The 24,545-nt window shown below is 45.4% G+C and overlaps 1 protein-coding gene across 7 annotated transcripts in view; it reads right to left on the reverse strand.

The window, feature by feature from the left end:
* Nucleotides 1–24,545, reverse strand: part of ACACA (acetyl-CoA carboxylase alpha) — a 102,496-nt gene that overhangs the window by 45,002 nt on the left and 32,949 nt on the right. For 6 of the 7 annotated variants that reach the window (XM_072353679.1, XM_072353678.1, XM_072353676.1 and 3 more), the window contains 14 exons: nucleotides 21,683–21,796; nucleotides 20,289–20,402; nucleotides 19,836–19,925; nucleotides 19,267–19,385; nucleotides 12,617–12,640; nucleotides 10,497–10,640; nucleotides 9,849–9,945; nucleotides 8,563–8,670; nucleotides 6,508–6,564; nucleotides 6,147–6,191; nucleotides 3,503–3,544; nucleotides 2,784–2,999; nucleotides 2,118–2,273; nucleotides 449–652 (listed from right to left, as the gene is read on the reverse strand). In XM_072353679.1, the coding sequence (XP_072209780.1) occupies nucleotides 449–652; nucleotides 2,118–2,273; nucleotides 2,784–2,999; nucleotides 3,503–3,544; nucleotides 6,147–6,191; nucleotides 6,508–6,564; nucleotides 8,563–8,670; nucleotides 9,849–9,945; nucleotides 10,497–10,640; nucleotides 12,617–12,640; nucleotides 19,267–19,385; nucleotides 19,836–19,925; nucleotides 20,289–20,402; nucleotides 21,683–21,796 (1,530 nt within the window). The remainder of the gene's footprint in view (nucleotides 1–448; nucleotides 653–2,117; nucleotides 2,274–2,783; nucleotides 3,000–3,502; nucleotides 3,545–6,146; nucleotides 6,192–6,507; nucleotides 6,565–8,562; nucleotides 8,671–9,848; nucleotides 9,946–10,496; nucleotides 10,641–12,616; nucleotides 12,641–19,266; nucleotides 19,386–19,835; nucleotides 19,926–20,288; nucleotides 20,403–21,682; nucleotides 21,797–24,545) is intronic. The other variant, XM_072353677.1, reaches the window with a different exon arrangement.

Raw genomic sequence — 24,545 nt, forward strand, 5'->3', positions numbered from 1 at the left:
CACAAAGACCTGAACAGCTGTAACCGCTACAAAAGAGCCCATTACGCTTAATAAAAATGACAGAAAAGCACCTTCCAGAGTTTTATGGCACCCTACCCAAGCCATTCCCTACACCTTTAGAATCACAGAACATGCTGGGCTGGAAGGGACCCACAAGCATCAAGTCCAGCTTCCAGCTCCAAACATGACTACCCAGAATTCATACTGCATTTCTGAGAACACACAGAAAACAATTAGAGGACATGCACTTTTACAAATCATACTGACTACACCTACGTTCTTCTTGCAAGATTACTTTACAATGATATGCTCTCCTTGGTACGGCAAAGGTATGGCCATTTTATACTACCTGAAAACACAGCAAACCACTGAAGAGCTCTATCAGGTGTAATGTGCCCCCCCAACAAACACTTTGTGCATGAAACAGCAGAGCCACGTGGAGCCATACCTGCCCTGTCCTGGAATCTGTCACCTCTTTGTACAGGCTGATGTCCAGGTAGTAGCCCGACTCGTTGGTCAGGAAGAGACGAATGGGGATGGCCTTCCCTGTCGGTGTCAGCCGAATGTTGATCTTCAGCTCGGCCTGGAGGACACGGAGCTTCCACAGGCGACTCCCGTAGCGCATCACCATGCTCCGCACGGATTCTTCAATCTTAAAGCACAGGAGAACTTGCCTCACCTTTCTGGACACAGCACTCTGCTGCTGCAAGCTTCTGCTCCAAGGGCAGCCCAGCACATTTTGCAGCCACAGAAAGGGAGATCAGAACTCCAAACAGCAGCACATGAGCTGCTACCAGACACCGCTGGCTGGTCCTTCCTCATCCTGACAACTCTTGATATGCAGGAGCAGGACCCAAAACGCAGGGATGGCACTGAACTCAGACCCCTCCCCACTACCACCTCACTCCCCAGCCAAGCACTGCGTCCCCCGCACTGACCTTTCTCCTGCAAGCATAGCTCAGAGCTCAGAATTACAAAACACAGGCAAGTGCAATCCTTGACAAACAGTTATGTAGCACTTATATGCACAATAATCATGTTTCACAGCACACGCGGTACAGTGCTTTAAATCAACAAAGTAATTACTGCTTGGAGCTTGGCCTTCTGCTGTTCTATTAAACTTTGTAATATACTACTGTTGGCAAATAGCGCATATTAAAAGAAGGCAATTTATAGGCTGTTTTTAACATTCTTTCCAAAAAAAAAAAGGCTTCCTTTTCACTGCTGCCCAGGAAAATGTCCCGGTGTGCATCTGAAGGCTGCCCACCATCCAGGGCCGCACAACCCGTGCTCCAGACAGCTGATGGGTCAGGATTCACTGAGAGAGCATTTATTCCAAAGCAATTTAAATTACCAATTTTTAATCATGAGTTAAAGTCAGCAAGCAGGAGATCCTTACTCCGATAACCAATTCATCTTTTTAAACTTGCAGTTATTCTCATAAGGAAAGGTCAGCTCTCATATCTTCTGGTAACCATGAGCGGAATGTTGATTCCCGACCAAACGCAGCCATGCAGCCTTTACAGCGTATTCAGGACTTCCTTTGTGGTGGTCTGCTAACCAGAAATGTAGTTCATGCCTACAAAATTCAGTCTATCCATTCTAATCCCTCATGTCTAAAAGAAGACATAAGGAACACAACAAGAAGTGGTTCTTGCAAATAGCACAGGTGTTAAAGCCCTTTTTACCTAAAAGGCTTCCAAAGTTACCCCTAACAGCTTCTGGGTTAACACACAGCATTACTCCACTTCTATCTGTTAGTAACATTCACTGCTAGCTCCTTCCCAAGGCAAAAATATACTCTGCATGACTTACACTAACAAGAAGAAATCTAACTAAACAAGCAGTGCAGAATCTCTCAGCACTCACATGGCTCGCTACTTAAAAGCAGAACTCCGAGGTTTAGAGAACTAAACAGACCCTGACGTTACCACTTCTAACACTAGACTCCAACTTCTTCTGATTTCTGCTATAAAAAGGCTGGTAGGAACTGCAGGTAAAATGCATTCAGTCAATAGGTGCGCTTACACAGCATACAAAGGCAACAACCAATCATTCATTCTGGAGTGTGAAGCCCAAGAAAAGCAAACAGTTCAGGGCTGGCAGAAGGGCCATACCTTAGACGGGTCCATGATGACAGTAGGCACAAAATTTAAGAAGATGTGATTGCAGTCAGTGCGCACGTTGGTGTTATTAAATGCCACCTCCAACTCATCCATGGCTTCCAAAAGCAATCGCTCTCCCTCGTTTTGCAGATACTCGAAGGAAGCTTCCTGCCAGACATTGTCAACAAATAATTTACCTTCTACTCCAAAATCACAGACCAAGTAAACAGCGTTTGAAAAACTGCAGAAGGACTTGACTGAGAAAATAGGTTACATTAGTATCAGCAGGATGTGCAGTGCTAGAACAGATCAATCGCAGTCACACAGTCAGTACTCCCACTTTCTGGGTCCACATATCCAGCTGACTTGTTTAGGTCAGCATAAATGCAAACCTGGACAGGTAAAACTATTGCTTCAGTAGCAGGAGAAACACAGAGAAATAACCACTGCCTCAAAACGTGGGGATTTCTGACTATCCACAGCTCAGAGAAGAATTTCTGTAAGGCAGAGGAATGCTGTCTTCAAGAAATGCTCCTGCAGAGTCAGTGTGAGCAAAGAGAGGGCACACAACTGCAGCACTCCATGTGTGCTACATGTTTTCAGGCAAATTCTCAAGTGATTTACAGAGTTTTATAGGCTGTCTTGAAAAGGAATCCTCAGCTGAGTGACAAAACTCACCTTGGTAACTAGGTCCGAATGCCTTATAATGGCCCTCACGAAGAACCTGTAGTCTGTCACTTCAGTTCCTACTTCAACTTTAGCTGCTCCCAGGTAGAGATGCATTTTGTGGTTGGCACACGGAATGGCAGTGAGGTCAAAGTTTCTCATCCGGTTCAGCTCCAGCTGGAAAGCCAGAGCTGGCTCCAGATGGCGGTAGATTCTGTCTTCTTCAAACTGGAGGAACGCAGCAGGTGCAGACAGGGAAGGATGTACAAGAAGAGGTGCATGTACTAAAGGCTAAAAATATGTACTAAAAGGCTAAAACTTCAAACTAAACTGTTGAATTCCTAATTGTGGAACATACACTGCAAGACAGCGAGTTCTCAAGCTCTTTCCCCAAGAACCCTCTTTTTCATGGAAGTCTTTTTCATGGAAGAAGCCAAGAAGTTTGGTATTGAATCATTATTATAGAGCTTCTACACTTCCCCTGTTACACTATGAATGAACCCACAAACACAGAAGCTTTAAATCAGTTTCCAAATGCATAAATTTTTTATTCCACTTTATCAGAAACCTGTTATTGTTCCTGAAATCTATTGCTGTGTGGGAAGGTGAAGATCCCACGTTGTGCAGTGAAGCTGAGCTGAAGCAGCTCCCTGTGACACTGGCATGAACAGCTACATGAGAGGATGATACCATAAATGCTTAGAGGAAAGAATGTAGATTGTACAACTTACCTTATCCCTGGCACGGAACGTGAAGAACTTTGGAAATTCCCTCTGTTTGAAAGCAAAAATAATGACATTAGTCCTCCAAAAGTTATTCACCTTAACAGAGGAGATCACTGAAGTTGTTCCAAGCTACTTTATTTAGAAGCGCATTACAGAGCGCTGGAAAATCAAGTTACCCCCAACAAGGCAGCAGAGGTAGTTCAGGCCTGTCTTCACTACCAATGCAACAGATGCTACTCGATTGGCTTTTTATTGCTGTCAATTATTAACAAACAATACAACTGAACTGTCCAGATATGGCAGCAGGAAACAACTTCTAGTTCTGTTAATACTACAGTGACTGTGGAAACGCTTGGGAGCCGTACAATCACATTAACACCTTATTATGTAAGCTGATGTACACGAAACAACAAACTATGATCAACAGCGATCTTCATATCCCTACTGCTAGAAACATCCTCTTTCCAAGGAAGATTATGAATTGTAATAACAGAACTTCATCCCATGTATAAAGTAGTACTCCAGAAAAACCTCCCAACTACGATTAGGTTTCTCTGTTATTTTATTGCTCAGATTAAATCCTAGCAAATTGTAAAGGGTTTACATTTTTTGTGGTGTAGTGCTTGTCTCAGAAGGCAGCCAGTCCAGACAGCATCCTGCTATGTGAGCCCTTCAGTTCCATCCAAGAAAAGTCACCTGTTTCTGCAGAACTGCACTTGCACACGCTTTGCACCAACACAAGAACACTTCAGGTAATACAAAGGAGCACAAACAACTGGCCAGAGCTGTCTTACTAAGAAATAAAGGCGGTGTCTGACTTGAAGTCACTGAATTTCCAAATCACATTTTCACTGTCAGTAAGGACATGCAAGCCTAGCTTGATTCAGCACAACAGTCACTAATGACCAAACATAAGGCTCCACTGAGGAGCACAGCTTTTAAGGCTACGAGTGACCACCCAGTAAACCATCTTTACCTCCTATAAAAAACAGTCCCTGGAATGTCACCTGACAGCTCTCAGCTGAACAAAAGAACCCGTGTTTGATGGGAGTGTGTCTCCTGGACTAGCTAGAAGGAAGGGAACCCTGCCTGAAAATTCACACAGGTGAGCCCACGAGGACCAACAGTGCTCTACAACAAGCACACACAGGACAATTCTATGTTTCCTCACTTCTCTTCCAAAACCCTCCCACCTGCTCCCCCCTGCACACTGCCAATTTCCCCTAATATCATCCATGCCCATTCCATCACTAATGTAATTGCTTTCAAGGCATTTGACTATTGTTGTGGGCAAATATAATAATTAGATGTGCACACACACAAAAAAACTCTCAGTGCTCTGGTACCAAAATCCAAAAGAGTGCTCCATTTCCTAGGCAGAAGAATTATACCCCTGCTGTGTTCTCATCAACCAACCATCATCAAGACAATCAAAATAATTTGCCTAAATTAGCCAATCAAGACACCCTGCAAATCGCAGAATGTGAAAAGCTACAACAGAAATCATCATAGTTGATTATTATACTAATAATCACGTTAAAAACCTAATGAGATGAGGAAATTGGAAGCTTGCTGGAGCAACTCTCTATTACCTCAACATGCTGGGAACTAATTATATAGACTGTAATTAAAACAAAAACAAACCCAAGCCTGGGCCCTGGCTAAGTTAATAGTTGGTCCAATAACAAATGGAATAGAACAGGAGATGGTAATAAAGACTGACACTCACAAAACGTCCCAGCGGTACTCGAGAAACTTTGCAGGCAGATGACATGGCGCAGTGCACCCTCTGGCTCAGGAGCATCCTACCAGCACATCACACCAGCACAGCTCAGGGCCAACACAAGGCTGGCTCGGTCCAAGCCTCATTGCTGGTGCATGCTACAGAGCTTATTCATAGACCTTTGCTTTGCACTTCTCAAGTATCAATTCAGTTCTCTAAAAATTCACTTTTTCCCATCTAAAGCTAGGGTTTCCCTCAAAGAGTCCAATTCCTACCTAACCCGCTCATCAGTACCTGTCTGTGCACCTGTCTCTGTGCACCACGGTCAGCAGTTCCCATGCAGTGCTCAACTTGCTGAACCAGGTTCATTAAACACAGGATGAATTTCTTGCACTTTAAAGACTCCTAACAACCTCCAGAGCAGTAAAGCAGCTACAGAAGGGCTAAAAATACTGCTTTTGCTTTGCATTGCCACCTTGAAAACAAGGCCAAGCTAACTCTTGCCGATGCCAAAGCCCAGGAAAAAGGAGTAATTCACAGCAGCAGAAGTACCAAACATTTTCCACATCATTAAGTCATTAGCAAGTCACTTCAATCACACCTTTAAGTTATACTGAAATCATTGAGAAGACTGAAGAAACCACCACAGTATGTATGAAATACAAAAACATGTCTAATTATATTTCAGAATATAGAACTATACTGACACAACGAAGACCAAAGAATCAGCCACCAGGTTATCCAGGTAACGAGCATGCAAGCAGCCCTGATGAATGCAGCAGGCCCAGCCTTGCATTCAAACACAACTCTGACACAACATTGGCGTCAAAGGCCTGGCTAAGAACCAAAGGAGAACCCAGAGTCGCTTATAAGACTCTTGGCCTCTCATCAGAAATACCACCATGTTCTAAAGTCTTTTTTACTTACATGAAATCTCTGATCCACCTCACAGTTGACCTGTTTCCTGAAGTCCTTACAAACGAACCACACAAACACAGGAAGAGAAAAAAAAAAAAAAAGAAAAAAAAAAAAGCAGAAGAAAGCTAGCAATTAGGATGAAAATCAAACATGAATTAATTCAAGAATACAAGAGGTGCCAAGATTGCTTACAATTGTATATTAATTTTCTTAAGCAAATTCATCAAAACAATCTCCAATTTTAAAAGAACAAAACCAGTCAGAACTAACTGCAGTTATAGCACTTAATTTGTGACGAGCACAATAAATTCAATGATTCTATGAACTAGAAACCAAAGAGTTCTTAGCAGCATGAGAGACATGAAAATACCTTCTGTGCCACAAGGAATGTCAGCCTCCGGATGCCATGCTCAATCAGGACTGATTTCTGCAAAAGGAAAAGAAGGAATCAAGACTTAGCGTCACAGAAAAGGAACACGTTAAGAAAATGTACAAGTCTCCCATGAACCAGAAAAGCTCTACAGATTCATCCCTGCTGTAAGTTCATTCCCAGCCCGTTTTGGTCAACTCATTGCTACGATCCTGCACCTGCTGGTTGCCTAGTGCACACATCAGCAAATCTGTGACATCTGAAGAGGTGAGTAACCACATGGCAAGGACAAAACACCCCAGCTGGACCTTGCCCACAAGCAGAGCAGAAGAGCTGCCTACAAGTCTTGGCAGGGCTTTCTCTCATTGGCCAACACAAGTTGGTCTTTTTACAAAGATTACTTTACACACAGCAGGCACGGTAAGGCCATGGAAAATGATCCTCCTAAAGGAACTGACCCAACAAGGCACAACGCCATGTACTTGATTTTGGCACAAACAGCACATGAACAACCCTGACCAAAGGACGGATCCATCAATATCACAAGGGTGACAAATGATATTTATTACACCGTTCTTCAGATACGTATTAGATATGCCCATTCTGGTTGTTTCTTGAACCAATTCCAGAAAGCCACGTCACAAATGAAGATGGCGTGATGAGCATCTGCCACATCACTGGGGTTTTTTAAGTGTTAAAAAACTTGTAATTTTGCCCCTTTCAAACTTTATCCTTTCTCCTCCTTTTTCCAATTGAAAAGCAAAAAAAGATAAAAATAAAAAAGAACAAAAATGAAATGAGAACCTCTGCTAGTCCAGGAACAAAACAACCCCTTTCAGCACAGACGGAAATGTTTTACTAAGGTTAAGCCCTTTGAAAATGAGCATCAGCGACTATATTCATGGCAAGAGGAAGAAAATAACTTTAATAATTCCATGATTTAAAAAGCAAAAATTGTTATTGCTTTTAAAATTCCACAAGTGGCAGACAATAACAGCATAGCAACAGGATTCTGATTACATCGTAATAATGCGGGTCTCACAGCAAGTCCACAGCTATTACAGAGCGATTAGCCATCAGCACCTGGAGAAACTCCATTTACACTGACTGCCTCAATCTCCTCCACAAGTCATTTACAAGTATATGATCCTAATTTCTATTAGAAAAAACACACACAACATGCTGGGACTAGAAGATTATTTGGACAATTTGGATCAACCTATTTGATAGTTTAATGTGTTTGGGAATTTTTTTTGTTTTTATTTTTTAATTTCTTTCCTTTTATCCCCTCCCATAAAACGCCTCGAGCATGATCAAGAAGATGAAAAGCAGAATTAGCTTTAATTTCTATATTTGATTATATCCTTTGCTTAAAGAGACAGGAAGCCGCTGAATTCCAGCAGGTACCAGTCCCATCTGGGAGCCCCTTTCCTGCGGTATATATTACTAACTTTCAGGCTGGGAAGTGAAGCTAGAAACTGCTCAGTGCTCTGACTGCCACTGCAGGTAGCAGGGATGCAGCAGGTTGCAGAGCTGTTCCTACCAACCAGCCTGAGTTCTTCACGTCCATCAGGAAACAAGCAAAGACAGGAAAAGAGGAGCCTGTCCCCAGCAGCTGCTTTCTCAAAGGTGAGCACAGGATTAATACTTGATACTCCGAAGTGAATCTCATGAAGCAATAAAGCACACCGAAACAATTCCACTTGGTGCAAAAAAACATCATCTGATGAATATTTTTTCTAAGGTCTTTTACCCTACCAAAAACTGAAAAATGTCCCGAGCTGAAGGATTAGGATGGAGCACCACGTACTACAAAGAAAAATGAGAGCTGTGTGGTTTTCAGTGTCCACCCTGGAGGCTTCAGAAAGGTGTAGCTATAACCAAACAAGGAAGTAGTAAGATTTGAGGTGGGATAAATTAAGGATGTGACTGTTGCATTTATTTATTTGCTTTAGGAAAAAACATCAGAGAAGCACAATGACTTTTCCCAAAGCAGACAGACCTGCCCTGAACAATCATCCTGCTTCAGACAGGGAGAGAACTGAGCTGACTTACCTTGCTTTGTGTGAACTCTCTGAACATGGCTGCCAGCCCATCATCATCAACGTCCCCATCAGTTTTAATAGCGACATTAAGAATGTGAATGGGCTCCTCACGGGCGGCCTGCAATTGGAAGAACACGTGCCACATAAATAAATTGTGATCAACAACTCTTAAACACAGGTCCCATAGGAAACAAATGACTTCAGCAGAGCTTGCTATCAAGTAAGGAGAACTACAGGGGAAATCCTTGACCAAGATGCCTCACAAGTTCACAGTCTCAGAAGCAAGAGATAAAATGCACAACAGCAAACAGGAGCTTCATTTGGAGGATCCAGTTCTGACTTGGAGAACTCAAGCGTGACTCATTTGGATGCAAAATGAATGCAGGGTTGGGGCCTCTCTTCATGAGACACAATGCAGACAGGGCATAAAAGGCTTTGGCATCTCAAAAGGTAACGGTATTAAGCCAATTTAGTGTAAGAGCAAAACATTGTGCATTTTCACATCCACAACAGAATGAAATAATGTGGAAGCATTAATTATATTGGCAGTTTGAGAAATGACAAATGTAGTGCTCAAAAACTTGTGGTTAACTCTGAAAAACTGAGTATGAAATGGAAATTTCCCTTGGTGAAGTGAGAGGGAGTTAAAGATCTGAGGACGTTAAGGTTGATCGCAAGGCCTCAGTATTTACACACATCAAGATCAACAGCTAAGTTTAAAACCAAGCCCTATTCTGAACACAGACTGTATTGCAACTGAGCTCCCAGCTGCTGGGAGGCAGGACTGAGCAGTGAGCACCTGCAGTGCCATGGATAGCAGTTCTTCTGTCACTAAGAATTACAAACCATCTGCTTCCTCTCTACCTGTTCTCCATGTCAATGCAAAAACTGTCGAGGCTTCAACTCTCTTTCTCCTCATAAAAAGAGTTCAAACTGGCAGAAGAGAGAGAAGAGACAGGATGTAAAGCAAGTGGAAACCTACTCAGTGCCCAAGCTCTCAGTTAGAGTGCCATGGATCCAGTAATTCTGCTGATGCTAAAAGCGACAATCTGAATTTACATGGAGAGTAGAACACTTAGCTTTAATTTTAGAACAATCAGGAAATGGCCACCTACTTTCATTCACCTGCTGTGAAACAAAGCGAACAAAACACATACATAAACGCATAAAGCTTTTAACTCCTGCTTCCAGCTCTGGAACAAGTGAGAAGTATCTAGCCTGCAGTCACTGCAGCATTCCACACATCTTCCATTTCCAAACTGAGAGCAACCTCCAGGGAAAAAAAGATGACTGTACCTTGTCTTCATCATAGAGGGAAGCATGGCCAGCTTCAGGGAAGGTTGGGCTCTGGGGAGGAGAGTCGCAGAAACAACTCATCACTTCATCAAAGATTCTGAAATACACCAGAGAAGTATTAGTCATAAACAAGCTGCTGGTAGCTCACTGAGGGCATACAGCACTAACATCCACAAATCACATTGCTAAGAGGGGAGGAGAGAAAAGGACTGCTTCCCTTCGCAGGACTGGAACTTGAAAGATGAGGAGGGAGCATCTCCTCCACGCTTCCACCAGAGCAGAGCCTGGGTTTTCTAGCACGCCACAGATCGTGTGGCTGCAGGCACTCATAACTGCTATGAGTTCTGCTGTCTTTTTTGTCCAAAACCACCAAAAGCATAAAGAATCCTCCCTCCCCTGTGAACAGGAGGGTTGGAAATCGGCACAGAAGTAAATGAGCTCCAACCAGCAGCAGTTCTGGATGCTGCTCCTGGCTGCACGCTGCTCCGGCAGCAGCCTGAAACTTTCCATTAGTTCAAGAAGACAAATGAGAGGATCCCAGCAGACACCCCAAAAGCTGAAGAAACAAGCTCAGGATCACTCTGAGCCTGCTTCTAGATAATCCCATTTGGGCCCACAAGGAACACAACCAGCACCTTCCCCACATACCTGACAAAATCTTCAAACGTGCGGAAAGAGACCATTCCACCCATCCGCTGGCACGGGGGGGTGAACGAGTTGTCCAGCAGCACATCACTCACACTGGCTACGTGGACCATCCCGTAGTGATTGAGGTTGGAAGAGAAGGACATTCTAAACGGCAATTCAATAAAAGCACAGTCAGGACGGATAAGGGGGAGAAGGTCACCAGAGGACAAACAGCTGTGTGTGTGCATGTGCTCTGAGCACCCAACACACGGCTGTTTATCCCGAGTAACACCGCAGGACTGCTGGGTTCTCAGCATGCCAAAGCTGCCGTGCTGCTGTTTCCTAAGGCCCTGCAATGCTGGCACGCGTCTGCTGCCACTGATGCTCTTACCTGGACATCCTTCCAGGGCACAGAGTCAGGAAACAATGTTATAAACCCCCAGAACCAGCACTTCCTAAGGTTAGTGAGGTGACAGGTGAACTACGAGTATGCAAAGCTGAACACATTTTTCCCCCCCAAATGTGTCTTTGACTTTACAGGTGGAATAGCAGCCACTCCTCTTCTGCTCCTGCCTGCACAGTGAGTGCAGCTCTCACCCAGGGCCAATTTCTGATCTCAGGGAGCAGCACCGGGACAGACTTACAAAAGCCTGGAGGAAGGCCCCAAGTAAGTGACTTCTATTTAGGGCAGAACTGCTCACTGCAAAGGTCAGTGTTCTTCCTGGAGAGGGCATGATCCTGGAAGTACCACTGACTTCTCAGACAGTTCAGCAGCTGTGGCAGCATACACTGGTTGTGAAATGGTTTGTGTTAATTTGGGCAGTGAGCTTTTTTCATCTGTTTCTTCTATTTGCTTTTGTTGCCGTTAAAGCTCCATGATGTCACGGCCAAGACGAGCAGAGGAAGTTCCTCGCACGTCAACACAAATATTCCAACCAACTAAACATCCTCTCTCCAGCAATTAGAATGGGGTTGTACCTTCTCTGGAGTAAAGGGGAACAACATTCCTCATTTCTGCACTGCACACTACAGACCCGGCTGTGCGCCATGCAGGATGGGCTCCTGCAGCTTCGGGCAGCCCGTGCTCCCATCACTCTCTTTGGGGCTTAGGAGACATCAACAAAGTCAAGTTGCATTCGCCCCAGGTGGTGCCGTAAGGGCAGGAATGAAGGCATTGATTCAGCACAGCATCACAGTGATGCCCATCTCCTGAGGTCCCACCAGCACTCACATGCAGAGCTGGATGGGCACTCCTCACGCTGCTGCTTCATTCACTCCTCTGTCCTTCTGCACAGAAAGCCACCATGACACAGCCCTAAGAACACCACTAGCCACTCTAAGCTATCATCTGTTTGATTAATAGCTCTCTGGGTATAAAGTCAATGTTTCTGTAATTTATCTCTGATTAAGAGCCATGAGACTTTCGAGCCCGTTTTTACTATTTTCCCTAAATAGGCATGTAAGCAGTAATAAATAATAAGTATTCACGTTTTGAAAGAGAAAAATGTTTCAGGACATGCCTTGGTGTACAGTTCTTACAACCAGTACAAAACATATCACAGAACAGTAACTAAACAAAGAGACAGCAGACATTTTTCATGTATTATTTAAAACGAGAAATACTTTTCAACTGAGACACGGGAGGAAAAATTAGCATCCAGAACACAACAAAACATGCTGTCAGCTGTTTGAGATGTAGATTCATCTATGGCACGAGGGAGGTGAGACAGCCTCGACAAATTCTAAGCTAGTTGCAAGAAACCAGAGCAGCAACAGGTGTGCTATGAGCACGAGGCAAAGCCCTGCTCTGCTGTGACACCCCACAGAGGAACCAGCTGGGATCCCATCCCAAAAGGAGAGACCCGACCAGGAGCTGCACGTCGCACTGCGGGTGGACTGAGTGACCGAGCAGATTTAATTGTGGAGATCGCTGCATGCAAAGCTGCTTTTAAAAAGGGTGGTGAAAAGCTGAAAACATGTTTTAGACGAAGGGAGAGGAAAAGGGAGGGAGAAGAGTTATGTTTGAGAGCTGCCGAAGCAAAGAGAAGGGCAGTACAACAAAACATGTTAGAACATGAAGTACTGGACTACTTCTTTCTAAGTCTTTCTGTTCAAATTTTAAAAGATGATGAGTACCATACCTGTTTAGCGTGGGGATGTTCCCTCTGTAATCAAACAACCACAGTTAGTTACAGATTGGTTAGTGAAAGCCATCATTAAGAACTATCATCAAGCTGGGCCGCAGACCAGCAATACCTTTTCAATTGAACAAACCCAATTTTGTCCAGCAGAAATTAAGCAGAATTCAATTCCATTGACCCTGAAGGGGCACCCACCACCTGACTTCGCTTGCCGCGACTGCCACGGGAGTAAGCACAGACCATGCACGTGACATGCAAATAACACCTATCAGAAAAGCATGCTGCATTTGCAAGGCACCCTGCATTTCTACAGCATCCTATGGCACCGCTGCAAGCCCTCTGCACACACCAACGGAGCTCCAAAGATCAGAGCGGGGGTCAGTCCCACCTGACAGAAGATGCAAACAACAGCACAGGTGCAAAAGAGTGACTGCATCCCAAAGAGAGACTGCAACAGGTTCAGGAAGAAAAGCCGAACCCTCATTGCCAAACCTCCCCAGTAAGCAGCGGCTCACACGCCAGCTCCCACAACAAAGCAAATGCACACAAACACCTCGGAACACTCGGCATTTGCAGCATCAAAGTCATGAACACCAGAAGGAACAAGCAGAACTTGAGGCCAACTTCAGGTGGTTCCTTTCATAACATCAGCCCACAACTCTCTGCATTTCTGCCTGCAAACCACGGCTCAGCAATGCATGTGAGCTAAAGGGAGCTGAGGTGCACAGCTTCCCAGCAGCCCGGCGTGGTCGCACTTTGCCCATACATCCACAGGAGCATGAGGCAGCAAATCGCTTCATGCAAGATGCAGAAATGGTTGCAATGTGGTGCTCAAAATAGCAAAGATTAAATCAGAAAACCACACATGAGCCCAAGAGGCTTGTGCAGAGATTAGCAACATGGAAAGGTCGAAAGCAAAGCTCCAGGGAGTGCATATCTGGACATCTGTCCTTCCCTCCATACAGCAACCTGGGGAAGATCAAACCACAGATCTTCCTAATGCCCTCAGCCACAGGCAAGGCCCCGGGGTGCTGGACATTTAGTCCTGGTGGGCAGTGATCGCAATGGTTCCATGGTCACAGCCCTCAATGCACCCACTGTACCCAGTCCTGCTCAAAACCAGATCTTGTACATCAGAATCATGTTCACTGCAAGGCTGTATCTTCAGTGCTTTACTGGCAGAGGCACCAAATTTCCCCTGATTTCCTTAAGCTGGATGGGAGAAAACAAAACTGAGCTGAAGACACACCTATATCCTGCTTAATAACAAAATGAAATAACTCCATTTGGAGTCTGAGGGAAAGACAGTGTGCTGGGAGCCTGCTGCTGGAGCTGAAAGGGACGCAGGGATGGAGGTGTTTTTTGTCTTTCTGTCTTGCTAAGAAGTGGGAAAGCTGTATGTGATCTCCTTCAGATGGAAAGAACAACCTGCAGAGAACAGGCAGCTCCTACAGCTGGTGCACTCGTGTAGTGCTCCCTGAGATGCTTTCAGGAAACTGAAAGAAGAAAGCCAACCAAACAGTGCAACAAACACTCATTTCTGCCTCAGAGAGAACATCCTGCCGCCTACTCCCAGACCACTTAGAATGGAGGCGGAGAGATGATGGCAAGAATCACAGCAGGAAAACAGATCCCAGGAAGGAGCGGAGTGCAGCGGCAGGGCTGTGCCATACCCACAGGCACAGCTGCAGGAATCCTCCTGCATCCCAGCTCAGCTATCACTGTCACCATCCTGCACTGAGAGCCAACAGGCTGATGTGTGCAGCACAGGCAGACCCTGAGGCGAAGCATTACAGAATGGCATCACACCTCCACAGCTCCATGAACACAGCTGCAAAGCTTGCAGGGGAACCAGCAGGAGCACAGCTCTGGCACAGCACCACTGCCATGCAGCTGGCCTTGACCAAGGAACTTCCCACCACCCCCTCACCCTGACCTTCACAAAGTACCCCCTCCCCCAGCCTGGGGGGGGCTGATTCCACACCATTGCACCCCAGCCCCATGCAAGCAGCACCGCATGCCCTCACGTTGCAATTACTCCTTCTGCTCAAGCAAAGGAAAAAAAGCTCCTTCCTGCACCTTCTGGGTGAATTTCCATTCCTTCCCCCTGCCGCCCCCCTTCCCCCGACAGCGCTGGCCGTGCATGCGAAGCACCGCGGGTTGCAGCAAGCTGTGATGGAGGTGCCAGCGCGGGGCGAAGCTTTTGAAATCAGGCAGCAAAGCGGAATCAGCAGAGGTTGGCTGAATAACCCACTTGTAGTTATTAACAGCAGTACCACAGGAGAAAGAGCAATTCCACTGGCTGTGACCAGTGGCACTCCTCTTATGTTTCTTCATTTCTGTAGAAGAATCTAAACAGAAGGCTGTGAAACATGCCTCAAACCATACATTTTGATTGGGTTTTTCCTCTCCCTCTTTCTTTCCTTATTCTTCTGCTCCCTCTGTGATTCAGCCAAGCTGAAGCTGCTACTGAAGTCCAATTTGCATAAAATTATCATCGTTCCATTCAGTTTGCTGCCCCTTCAACAGCCCCTTCTTTCCTCTGCTGGAAGATTTTGCCCTTTCTGAAACAGCCAAGCCAAGGGAACTGCAACCCATTACTGCTGCCTGCTGTCTAATTAACATCAAACCCTCAGCACGAGGCTGTGGGGATTTACAGGTGTCCTGGAATCATTCCCCCCTCCCTCCCAGCCACAGCAGCTCTCCCGCAGCAAGGAGGGGACCCCAGGCTGCTGATGGCACATTTTGGGCTGTGCACTCAGCCCACGGCAGAGCAGCTCATTCTACACAAGGAATCCAATGGCTGAACTAAGAGGCTGTTCCAGCAGCCATTGCAGGCCGCAGGAAACACGTTCATTTTGTTAGAAATTCCAGTCTCCTGACCGTGTCATTGTAAAATGATGAGGCAAGCTGACGGGAAGGTACTTCTAACACTGCTCTAAATGTACGCCAGTTAGGGTTCTTGATTCCTCTGTAAAAACCACTTTGGAAACATCAATGTAAAATTTGACTTCCAGCTTTCAAACTGGTTTCAACCTGTAAGCTAAGGAAGAGGCTGACAGAAAGAACAACCAAAGTACTCCATAGATGACAAAACATCAAGAGACAGCTCCGGAGGAACATGCATCACTCTTAAGGTTTGAAATCAGCAATACCAAAGTCCAAGGATGGTGCCAACAAACATCCACAAGCACAAAAAAGGAGATACTGGGCAAAAACAGGCACAAGATAGTTGAGACACTGATGCTGAGACGCTTGGAAATACAAGACAACCAAAGACTAGACTCAAATTCCACTCTCAGAAGCATCAAGGACAACAGAATGCAGCTCCAGGACGGGATTCGGACAAACCTAAGGGATCTGCTTGTATGCATGTTTGCTGAGTTGTGTGCATTCTCAACTCCAAATACAATCAGTCAGCAGCCGGTTTGAGCTGCCAAGTAAAACTTACATTAAAGCTAAGTAAGACAATCATCAAATCTTAAAGTCTTTGGTGGCTTGGAGTGTATCCAGAGGAAATCTGCACCACTAAAACCTTCCATCACTTCCACCTCCCAGCCTTGTCCTGGTTCGAGATTCTCCACAACATTTCAAGGCCACGTGTGTGGCACGTGGGGCAACAGCACTGTTGAAAGAGCACAGTAATTCCCTCCCTCTCTTCTTATGCCAGACACACAATGTTTCTCTGAACAGGAGTTTTTAAGCCAAGAATAGGCGAGCACTGTTTTGTGCACTGAACATCTAAGAAAGGCCTTTCAGTGTCTGTCACCCAGCTCACCATTCTCACAAAGGAAGCTGAACCTCTGAACACCAGGCAACATCCCACCCATTTCCCATCTCAGCAGGGCAGAGTGAATGCAAGGGAAGCAGAGAGCATCTCAGATCAGGACTCATTTCATTCTCACAGCTTTTCTCACCAGGGCTGGAGGCAACAGAAAGAGGCAGGAGATCTGAACACAAGTGGCTCTGCACACAGGCACGTGCCTGCAGTGTTTGCTGCATCCCGGAGGTGCCCTTGGATCGCTTCTTCCAGATCCAATTACTGCGATGCTCTCTACTTGGAGAGGGCTGGGAGGCTCCATTTACTGCAAAAGGCACCAGATGGTTGCACCGTGCTCCTCGTCTGGCTTGCACTGGGCAAGGAGGAATGCTGGGCTTGATCTATACAGCCCTCTATGGTTTCAATTACAAGTTTTTCTCCCTATGCCTTACCCTTGCAATCAAGATCAGTGGGGATTCTTACCATAGGGTGTTTTCTATTAATTTAAACAAATAATTCCTAAATCAGCTTCTGCTCGCAAAACCCACCAGGAGTGGGTTGTATTTCCACAGTTTTGCTCTTCAGAATTAACAGTTTTTCTTCCCTCTCTGTTTCCATGTAAGGCTTTACTGGGGACGGCTGATGGCAATCATTCAGTGGCCATAAATACAAAGTCTGAGTGCCTCCTGTGACCACCAGAAGTAGCAGCTGGGATTGTTTCAGTTGCAATTAAGTAAAGGTATATCAGGGGTAAGCATTAATGGCAAAGAATTTAAGTATACCATTACCCTATCGGGTTGCAATTTTCTCTGCATAAATATTTTCTCCAGTAAAAGGAACAGAAATCAGTCAAAAAAGAGACCAGGGTTTGCAATTATATGATCATGTGTTGGAAAATATGTAGCATCACACAAAAACAGCTCCAAAAGAGAATGCTGTCTGTGGGCCCTGCAGGACCCATTTCTGCTTGAGCAGGACCCAACCCTGCAGAGTCTCAGGGACATTTACTCAGCTGGGATACTTTGGCTTTGGGATTTGACCCTTACTCCATCAGTTCATGCTAAAGAAGATAGAGAAGAACATACGAGGGTCTTGGAACATGGTCAGAAACAACAAAGAAGACTTAAGCAAGACAATGGCAGAGAGTTTGGAAATTTCATTGCTCTGTGTCCCAGGATTAACATAAGGCCTGTCTCTACGGATAGCTTAGATCTGTACATTCAATGCTAATTTAATTCCCCAGGTATCCATACCCCGTTATCTGTTGCACTTCAGCCACACAATAGCTGCACAAGGCAGTATGCGCTGCAAACAGCTGCATTAAGCAACAGGAGCAAAATTCAGCACCAACAGATGGAGGTGCACTCGAAGGAACAGAACCTGCCTATGCCAGCAGTGAATTTGTCCCCAAAGTCTGCTTGCCTCTGCACAAGGAATGCAATGCATTTTCACTCAACCATCAGCAATGCTGACTGTTGAGAAGCAGCACACAGCTTCAGAACATTGCTCCAGCAGATCCACAATAAAGAAAAGAGGAGATTTCAGGACAAAGAAGCTGTTCCCCAGGCAGGTTCTCAGTTCTCATCTCCCAGCTGACCTTGTCCAACTACGCTAGCACACAGTACCAGCACAGTGGTCAGCATGGGAGGCCACACAACCTGCAAGCAGAGGTGACAGACTAGCAAAGAGAGGAAATAGAGAATGAGAGGCTGCAGGGGAGGAGTATTATAAAGAAGTACTAAAAATAGTATGCAATTATTTACAAACATTCTAGAGATGTAGGAAACAGATGAGACCAAATGCATGTCCCATTTGTATCATGAGTGTTTTGTGCTGCTTGTTGAGGACAGCCATTCATTTCTAGCAAACCAGATTCTGAAAACCATTTCATAAAATGTACTGATGGATTCTCAACGAAGCGAGACTGGACCCCATTGCCCAGCCCTACCAAAAATAAAATAAGGAAAAAGATGCTTGGAAACAAAGGAGGAAAACAGCACCGGTACCGCGCTGCCACCCAGCGCAGACCAACAGTGGCACCCGGCGGCCACGGAGCATCACTGCGCCTCGGCTCCAGCTCCACAGCCCGGGACCAAACCACATTCTGCCCAAAGCATCTTCCTGAGGAAGACCACCGGGACCAACTGACCTGACAGATAGTGGGGAAGTTTGGAAAAAAATCAAGGCTTTCCTTAAAATACCCTCTGCACGCATTACAAGATGAGACCCCTCCATAAGGCTGAGCAGGGTACGGTTGGTGCTTTTGGTTGTAACTCTTAAGATTCAGCCTTCATGAGAAATATATTCTGAAACATACTGACTGAAAACCAAAGTATTTCAACTCTAATACTTCTGCTTAATACACATTTACATGTGCATCCACATCTCCTGAGTCAAACAAAGAAAGGCTGCTCGTCCTTATCATGCTATAAAAGGTATCACCTTGTCAATAAAGCCAGGTTTGAAAGCACAGCCAACCACAAAGAGTTACAAAAAGCTGGCGAGGGAGCAATGCAGCAAGAGGAAAGATCCCAATTGTTCTTTGGCTGTCTGGACCTGCATCTTTCAGAACGCTCAGGATTCTGCCAGTACCAATTTTGTAGAGGGAAGTTACTACACGAGCTGAACTAAAAATTGGAACACAAGTGAAAACTGCATCGCATTTAAATGAATCCAAATTGCTGGAACTACTGCCCGTAGCTCCTGAGGATTTAAATAATTTCATAGAAAGAACTGGGTAATGTAGGATTTTATCCTAAGAAATTTGTGCTTATTTGATGCCCTGGGATTATCCACTTCTCTCTGAGTTCTACTGTGAGATTTCTGTGCCAAGATAGCACAGTCCCTCATCAGTCTCTGACTCCAAAGGCACCTGAATGCATGATCTGACCTGTTTGGGTGGGAGGTGGGCAGCATGAACTGGAACTCCACCACGCAGGTGTTGTCCTTCAGCTGGCGGTGCTGGACGCTGTTCAGCTCGTAGGCAATGTACGCCCTTCGAACGTACACCTGGTGAAAGAGAAACCCAGTCAGCTGAGTGTGCTAAGGAGGCAGAAAGAGGAAAAAGACAAAGAACAGATCGAGAGAGATCATAACAACATTGGAGACAATACAGGTACCTCCAGATGAATACAAAGATAAAAATTCAACTAGAAGAATTCAAATAGTGTTATTTGAGAAAGGCCACTCTGGTGGCAAACAACCACAAGGTGGGCCAACCACATTCTCTGACAGCAGCTTCAACTTCCATCCCTTCACCCATGCAAGTCTTCAAGCAGAGAAGACAATTTGCATCCAAAATTACAGCCAACTCTGAACGTTAAAGCTGTTAAATGCCAGACTCCAACAATGCCAGATCCCACACAAACTACAGCTCCCAGACCTGCAGGGTAACACTGACTAAACATTAAAATACACTGCAGTTATAAGTACTTGTTTTGTCAGTGGGCAAAAACTTACCTCTAAAGCTGCCATTCTCACCACCTGATTACTGTGGTAGAAAAAGTTGGGTAGCACATCAAAGATGGACGTCTCTGACAAAATGAGTTTCTAGAAGAGATTACATGAAGTGTTAAAATAGAACTCCCTGTCTTGCAAACAGGATTAGGCCAAAAAACCAAAACAACAACAACAACACAAAGAAAAACCCACCCCCTCCAAAGAAAAGCCAACCCAAATGAACAAGATAAAGGCTGACTAGTTCTATTTGCTTGCTTTTCCTGCTGTTCCACAAGGACCAGGATGTTTTCATATTACACAGCATCAGCGTAGTAATGGAAACAAAACGAGGGGAAAGTTAGGCTGATAAACTTTAAAGCCACAAGGAACTTGGGGCCACATATTGAGTTTTAAAGCAGCAACTTTAAGCTCAGTGAGAAGGAAGCAGGGAACCAAGAAGAGTTTGGCAGATACCTGCAGGTTCTCAATGCAGAACTGGTGTCCATACATGTCAATAGCGGACAGGAAGATGGACTCCACCTGGTTGTGACGCAGCTCATAGGACGGCAAATGGGAAGCAATGAGAACCTGGCAAACAGCAAACACAGTGTGTGGGTGAAGGGAGCTCTGCTGGGCCACAGGCAGGAGGCCGTAACTCCAAGGCAGCAATAGTCTGCTCCATCCAAGAAAAGGCTTTCCTGTGAATTTGGTGGCACCTGGGTGATGCTGCAAACTCCCTCCCCTCCCCAGCCTCATTTGTGTATCCGCTTGGTTTGTATTATTGGCAATTCCCCATGGAGAAAAGGAACAGCTTCAATCAAGTTCCATCAGTGCATGTGATTTAGCACTGCAGAGCTGTTAGTCCTGGGGATTGCCTGACCGGCTGTTAATTGGAAAGCAGATCTGGCAGGCAGCAGCTGTGGGGAGGCCAGCGCTGGAGACCGCCTTGCACAGCTTCTGAGCAGAGCAGGCAGAGCTGCTGGTGCCAAGTATTAAATGCCCAACATGAAGGGTACGGAGATGGGAAGGGGAAGCAGCTTGCAGGGGAAAATGAAGTGAAGGAGCAACATAAAGACATCCACAAGGACTGCAGCACTATCCCCAGCATGCTGCTGAGAGGTTCAATAACTCTGAATGGTTCAAGGACACAAACACAATCCTGAAGGAAACATAAGGTCACTGAGCAGCTTCAAACACCACATTCATTTTCTACAGTCAAGCTCTGAAATAAAAGGAGAGATCCCCATAGTGTCAGCTTCCCTGCTGAAGACTTTTAGAATGGAGATGGGGACTGTGGAGTGAGAAGAGTGATCAGACTGTGGGGTCAGCACTGGTGTGAAGCCATTATGCCCTCTCACTGCTCCCTGGCTACACACCCACTGCTAACGAGGAAGTTCACAATAATATACATCCCAATTACTAACTGTGGTCTTGGAAATGAGGAAAGTTTTTCCAATTATTTTCAAATTAAATTAATAAGAGTACTCAAAAAGCTAGAATATATATATATACATTAATATACATTATATTTTTAAAAAGGACCAACATATTAATTGCAATAATTCCTTAGAAACATCTGATTCTCACATAAATTTCTCTCACTGTTCTCTGCCCAAACTGATTCCCAGCTGCTGAACCCAGACAGCACACCTCGGCTTGGCAGGTTCACAGGTTGCAAAGCCAGGAGAGACCACGGTGACCACGGCTTTTGTCTTCCTCTAACACAGAAATCAGCCATTCCTTTTTAGGTCAGACAACGCTTTTGGAGGAACAGGGACAGAGGAATGTGGTCCTAACTTCAAAATGTAGTGGCTGCAAACCCACTGATGTGACTGGTGGCTCAGCCCCGTTGCAGGAGGGCTCCTCACCTGCCGTGCCCGCAGTGCCACTTTGGCGTTGGTTGTCTTGCTGAGCTGGGTCAGCTCCGTCAGAATATTGATCAGCTCATCTGTCAGGGTGGGGTCACGGCCACAGAGCTGGTCCTGCAAACAGACAGAGCTGAGAACATCGGAAACAGAGAAAACCATCCTCCCTGCTCCCACCAAAGGTTTAAACATGACATGTATACACATATGTTCTCTAAAGCTGCTGATATATACACACAGATGCTGACTCACAGAGATCCGTGTCTAAATTACTCTGTAATTCTGTGCCATCAAGGATAGAAGTATTAGATTTTCATTAAGTTCACATATATAAAAAAATACATAAAAAGAGAAACCTTTGTGCTGCAGGTTCATTTCCTTGGCAGGTTTATCAAAGCAAATAAACAACAACTAAAATAATACAAGTCCCACAAACCAACTAATACATAACAGCTTATGCCAGGTGCAATGCTACAGCTAACTAGCTGTCCTCCTCACACAGTTCTGAACCCAGGCCATTATGATGCCATCCCCAGGAATGTTGCCATACACCTCTCAGGGACAAAGATCAAAACTAAAATCACCTTAGAAAACAAAACCTAAGTGAGCAGCTCGTTAGGTTGTCATCCAGGGGCAGCAAACACTACAGAGACTGTTCTCCACAGAAAGTTCTGTGAATCTCATCACTAAAAACAACGTGTGAAATTACAGCAAATAATTTCAGAGCTGCCTTCGCTGTACTTGAGGTCCGAATGCCTGGGTGCCATTGCTGCCCAAGGCAACAAAAGCCTGGCAGGACTCAGGACAGCAGCACGGCATCAAACATGGGCCCTGTGGCCCAGTTACAGCTCAGATGTGCATACAGCAGTCAGTTAAGTACATAAAATGAATACACAGCTTCAAATCGCACTATATTTCATCAAATACATGAAAGATGGAGTAGTTCCCATCCTGCCTTAAACGCCTGCTAGCTAAAAAAGTGAATGATGGCAGCATAACACCATTACTAAAACCATCCTCAGAGCTTCTTGTTAATAATGGATTCCTAGGGATACATCAATAACAGCAACATAACATCAAGGTGTTCTGACATGACATCTGCCCTTGGAGGACAGCTTCACCATCGCACACAAATGGCCTGGCAACCCAGAGCACACCACAGCCTCCACCACGATTACCAGATGTGCCAGGGGGCCCTCAGACGTGAGGAGTAATGTGAGGCAGAGGGGAGACGAATGATGGTCTCTCAGTTAACAGAGTGATTCAGCAGAGCAGTTCCTCACTCTGCCGTAGACAATCCGGTGCTCAGAGGTACGCTGCCCTTCCTAAAAGCCTCTGACACCCACCTGATGTGAGCAGTCCCCATCACAGCGTCCATGTGAGGGCCCAGCAGAGGTCACACAAAAGTACCTCCAGCTGCTCCCCTGCCAAGTGCAGGAAGGTCTGCCCAGTGTGTTTCAAACTGGGATGCTGGCCTCTGCCTGAGATGAAATATCTGACAGTGCTGAGGAGAGCGAGCACAAAAGACAAAGGAAAGCTCAGGTGGTCTTTCATCTTCTGTTCTTCCTGGCTCCCAGCATGCTCCTCGCTCCCTCAGACAGACATTCTGCCTACCAGCCCGAAGAGACAGCAAGACTCCATTTCTAAGACACGGCTTGCATGGAGGTGAACATCTAGACAAAAAGTTCCAGTCCTATTTTAGCAAGAAATAATCAGGATGACAACAACAAAATAAAGCAGGTAGCTGGCGCTGCATTGGCTTTTGCCTGCACTGATTGGCAAAGGCAGTGAGCAAAGCCTCAAACCAGCTCTCTGACAAGGCCTTAACGCCTCCCCGGCACCCCCGTGTAATTACACACTTGAGTGACTGGACTCTGAAGAAAATTGAAGGCCTGAGCTGCGAACAGCTGCCATTTTCTCTCTCCATCACGCCAGCATGATTACTTGAGAAATGAACAGCCCCAGCTCAAAGCTACTCCAGAATTCTCAGAGGAAATATGGCTCCGTGTTCAAATAATGAGATTCTTAAGGCAAGCGTTACTTACAATCACACCACACACCAAAAAGGAAAGGAAAAAAAAAGGAAAAAAAGGAAAGCTAGAAAGAAAGAATGCCAGGCTCCTTATATCTTACAAATTAGAATTTAAGAAACCCAGCCTCTGACTAGGACAATTATGACCCTTTCTGTGCTTTTGAGAGTTATTTTGTGGATGGCTACTTTGGAAATGCTTTTCACTGCAACAGACCACGTTTTACTATTTTAAAAAGGAAAAAAGAGGAGGAGGAGGGGAGGGTCAGAGGGGGGTAGTATTGTAATTAGCCTCTTAACAAGCTGTATACCTAACTCGAGTCTGTGCTGGAAATCACTTTGTAGTTAAATTCACCCTGCCCTGAGGAATGTGGATATTCACTCTGCTTCAAAGCCTAATGGAGAGGAAGGATTTTCTGAGGCTTTTTAGGAAACAGGAAAAGAGAAGCAGGATTCAATTGCTGGCTTTCTATTTACTTTTCCTGCACATGTAATTTAATGGGGGGGTTTACCCATTAGAGAGTAGCTGAGGTTAATAAGAATGGAGATTTTCACAAGCCAGTAAGCAAGCCAAAAGAACATGGATGACGATGGCAGATTCCAGAATAAAGATTTCTGTGCGTTTCTATGCTAGAATCTGTGTCCAGGAGACTCACCATCCCTTCTCAAGCCCCCCAGACAGCCACACACAGCATCCCTAGGGTCAGACACCTTGCCTGGAGTGACCAGCTTTGTGCTGAGCTGCTGGGTCCCAGCCAGATCCTACCACACAGCCCACAGTACAGCTGGTCAGAACACATCACAGCAGATCTGCCATGAGATGCTCTGAGCCTATAG

This window comes from Excalfactoria chinensis, chromosome 19 (assembly GCF_039878825.1).
Source record: "Excalfactoria chinensis isolate bCotChi1 chromosome 19, bCotChi1.hap2, whole genome shotgun sequence".
NCBI lineage: Eukaryota > Metazoa > Chordata > Aves > Galliformes > Phasianidae > Excalfactoria > Excalfactoria chinensis.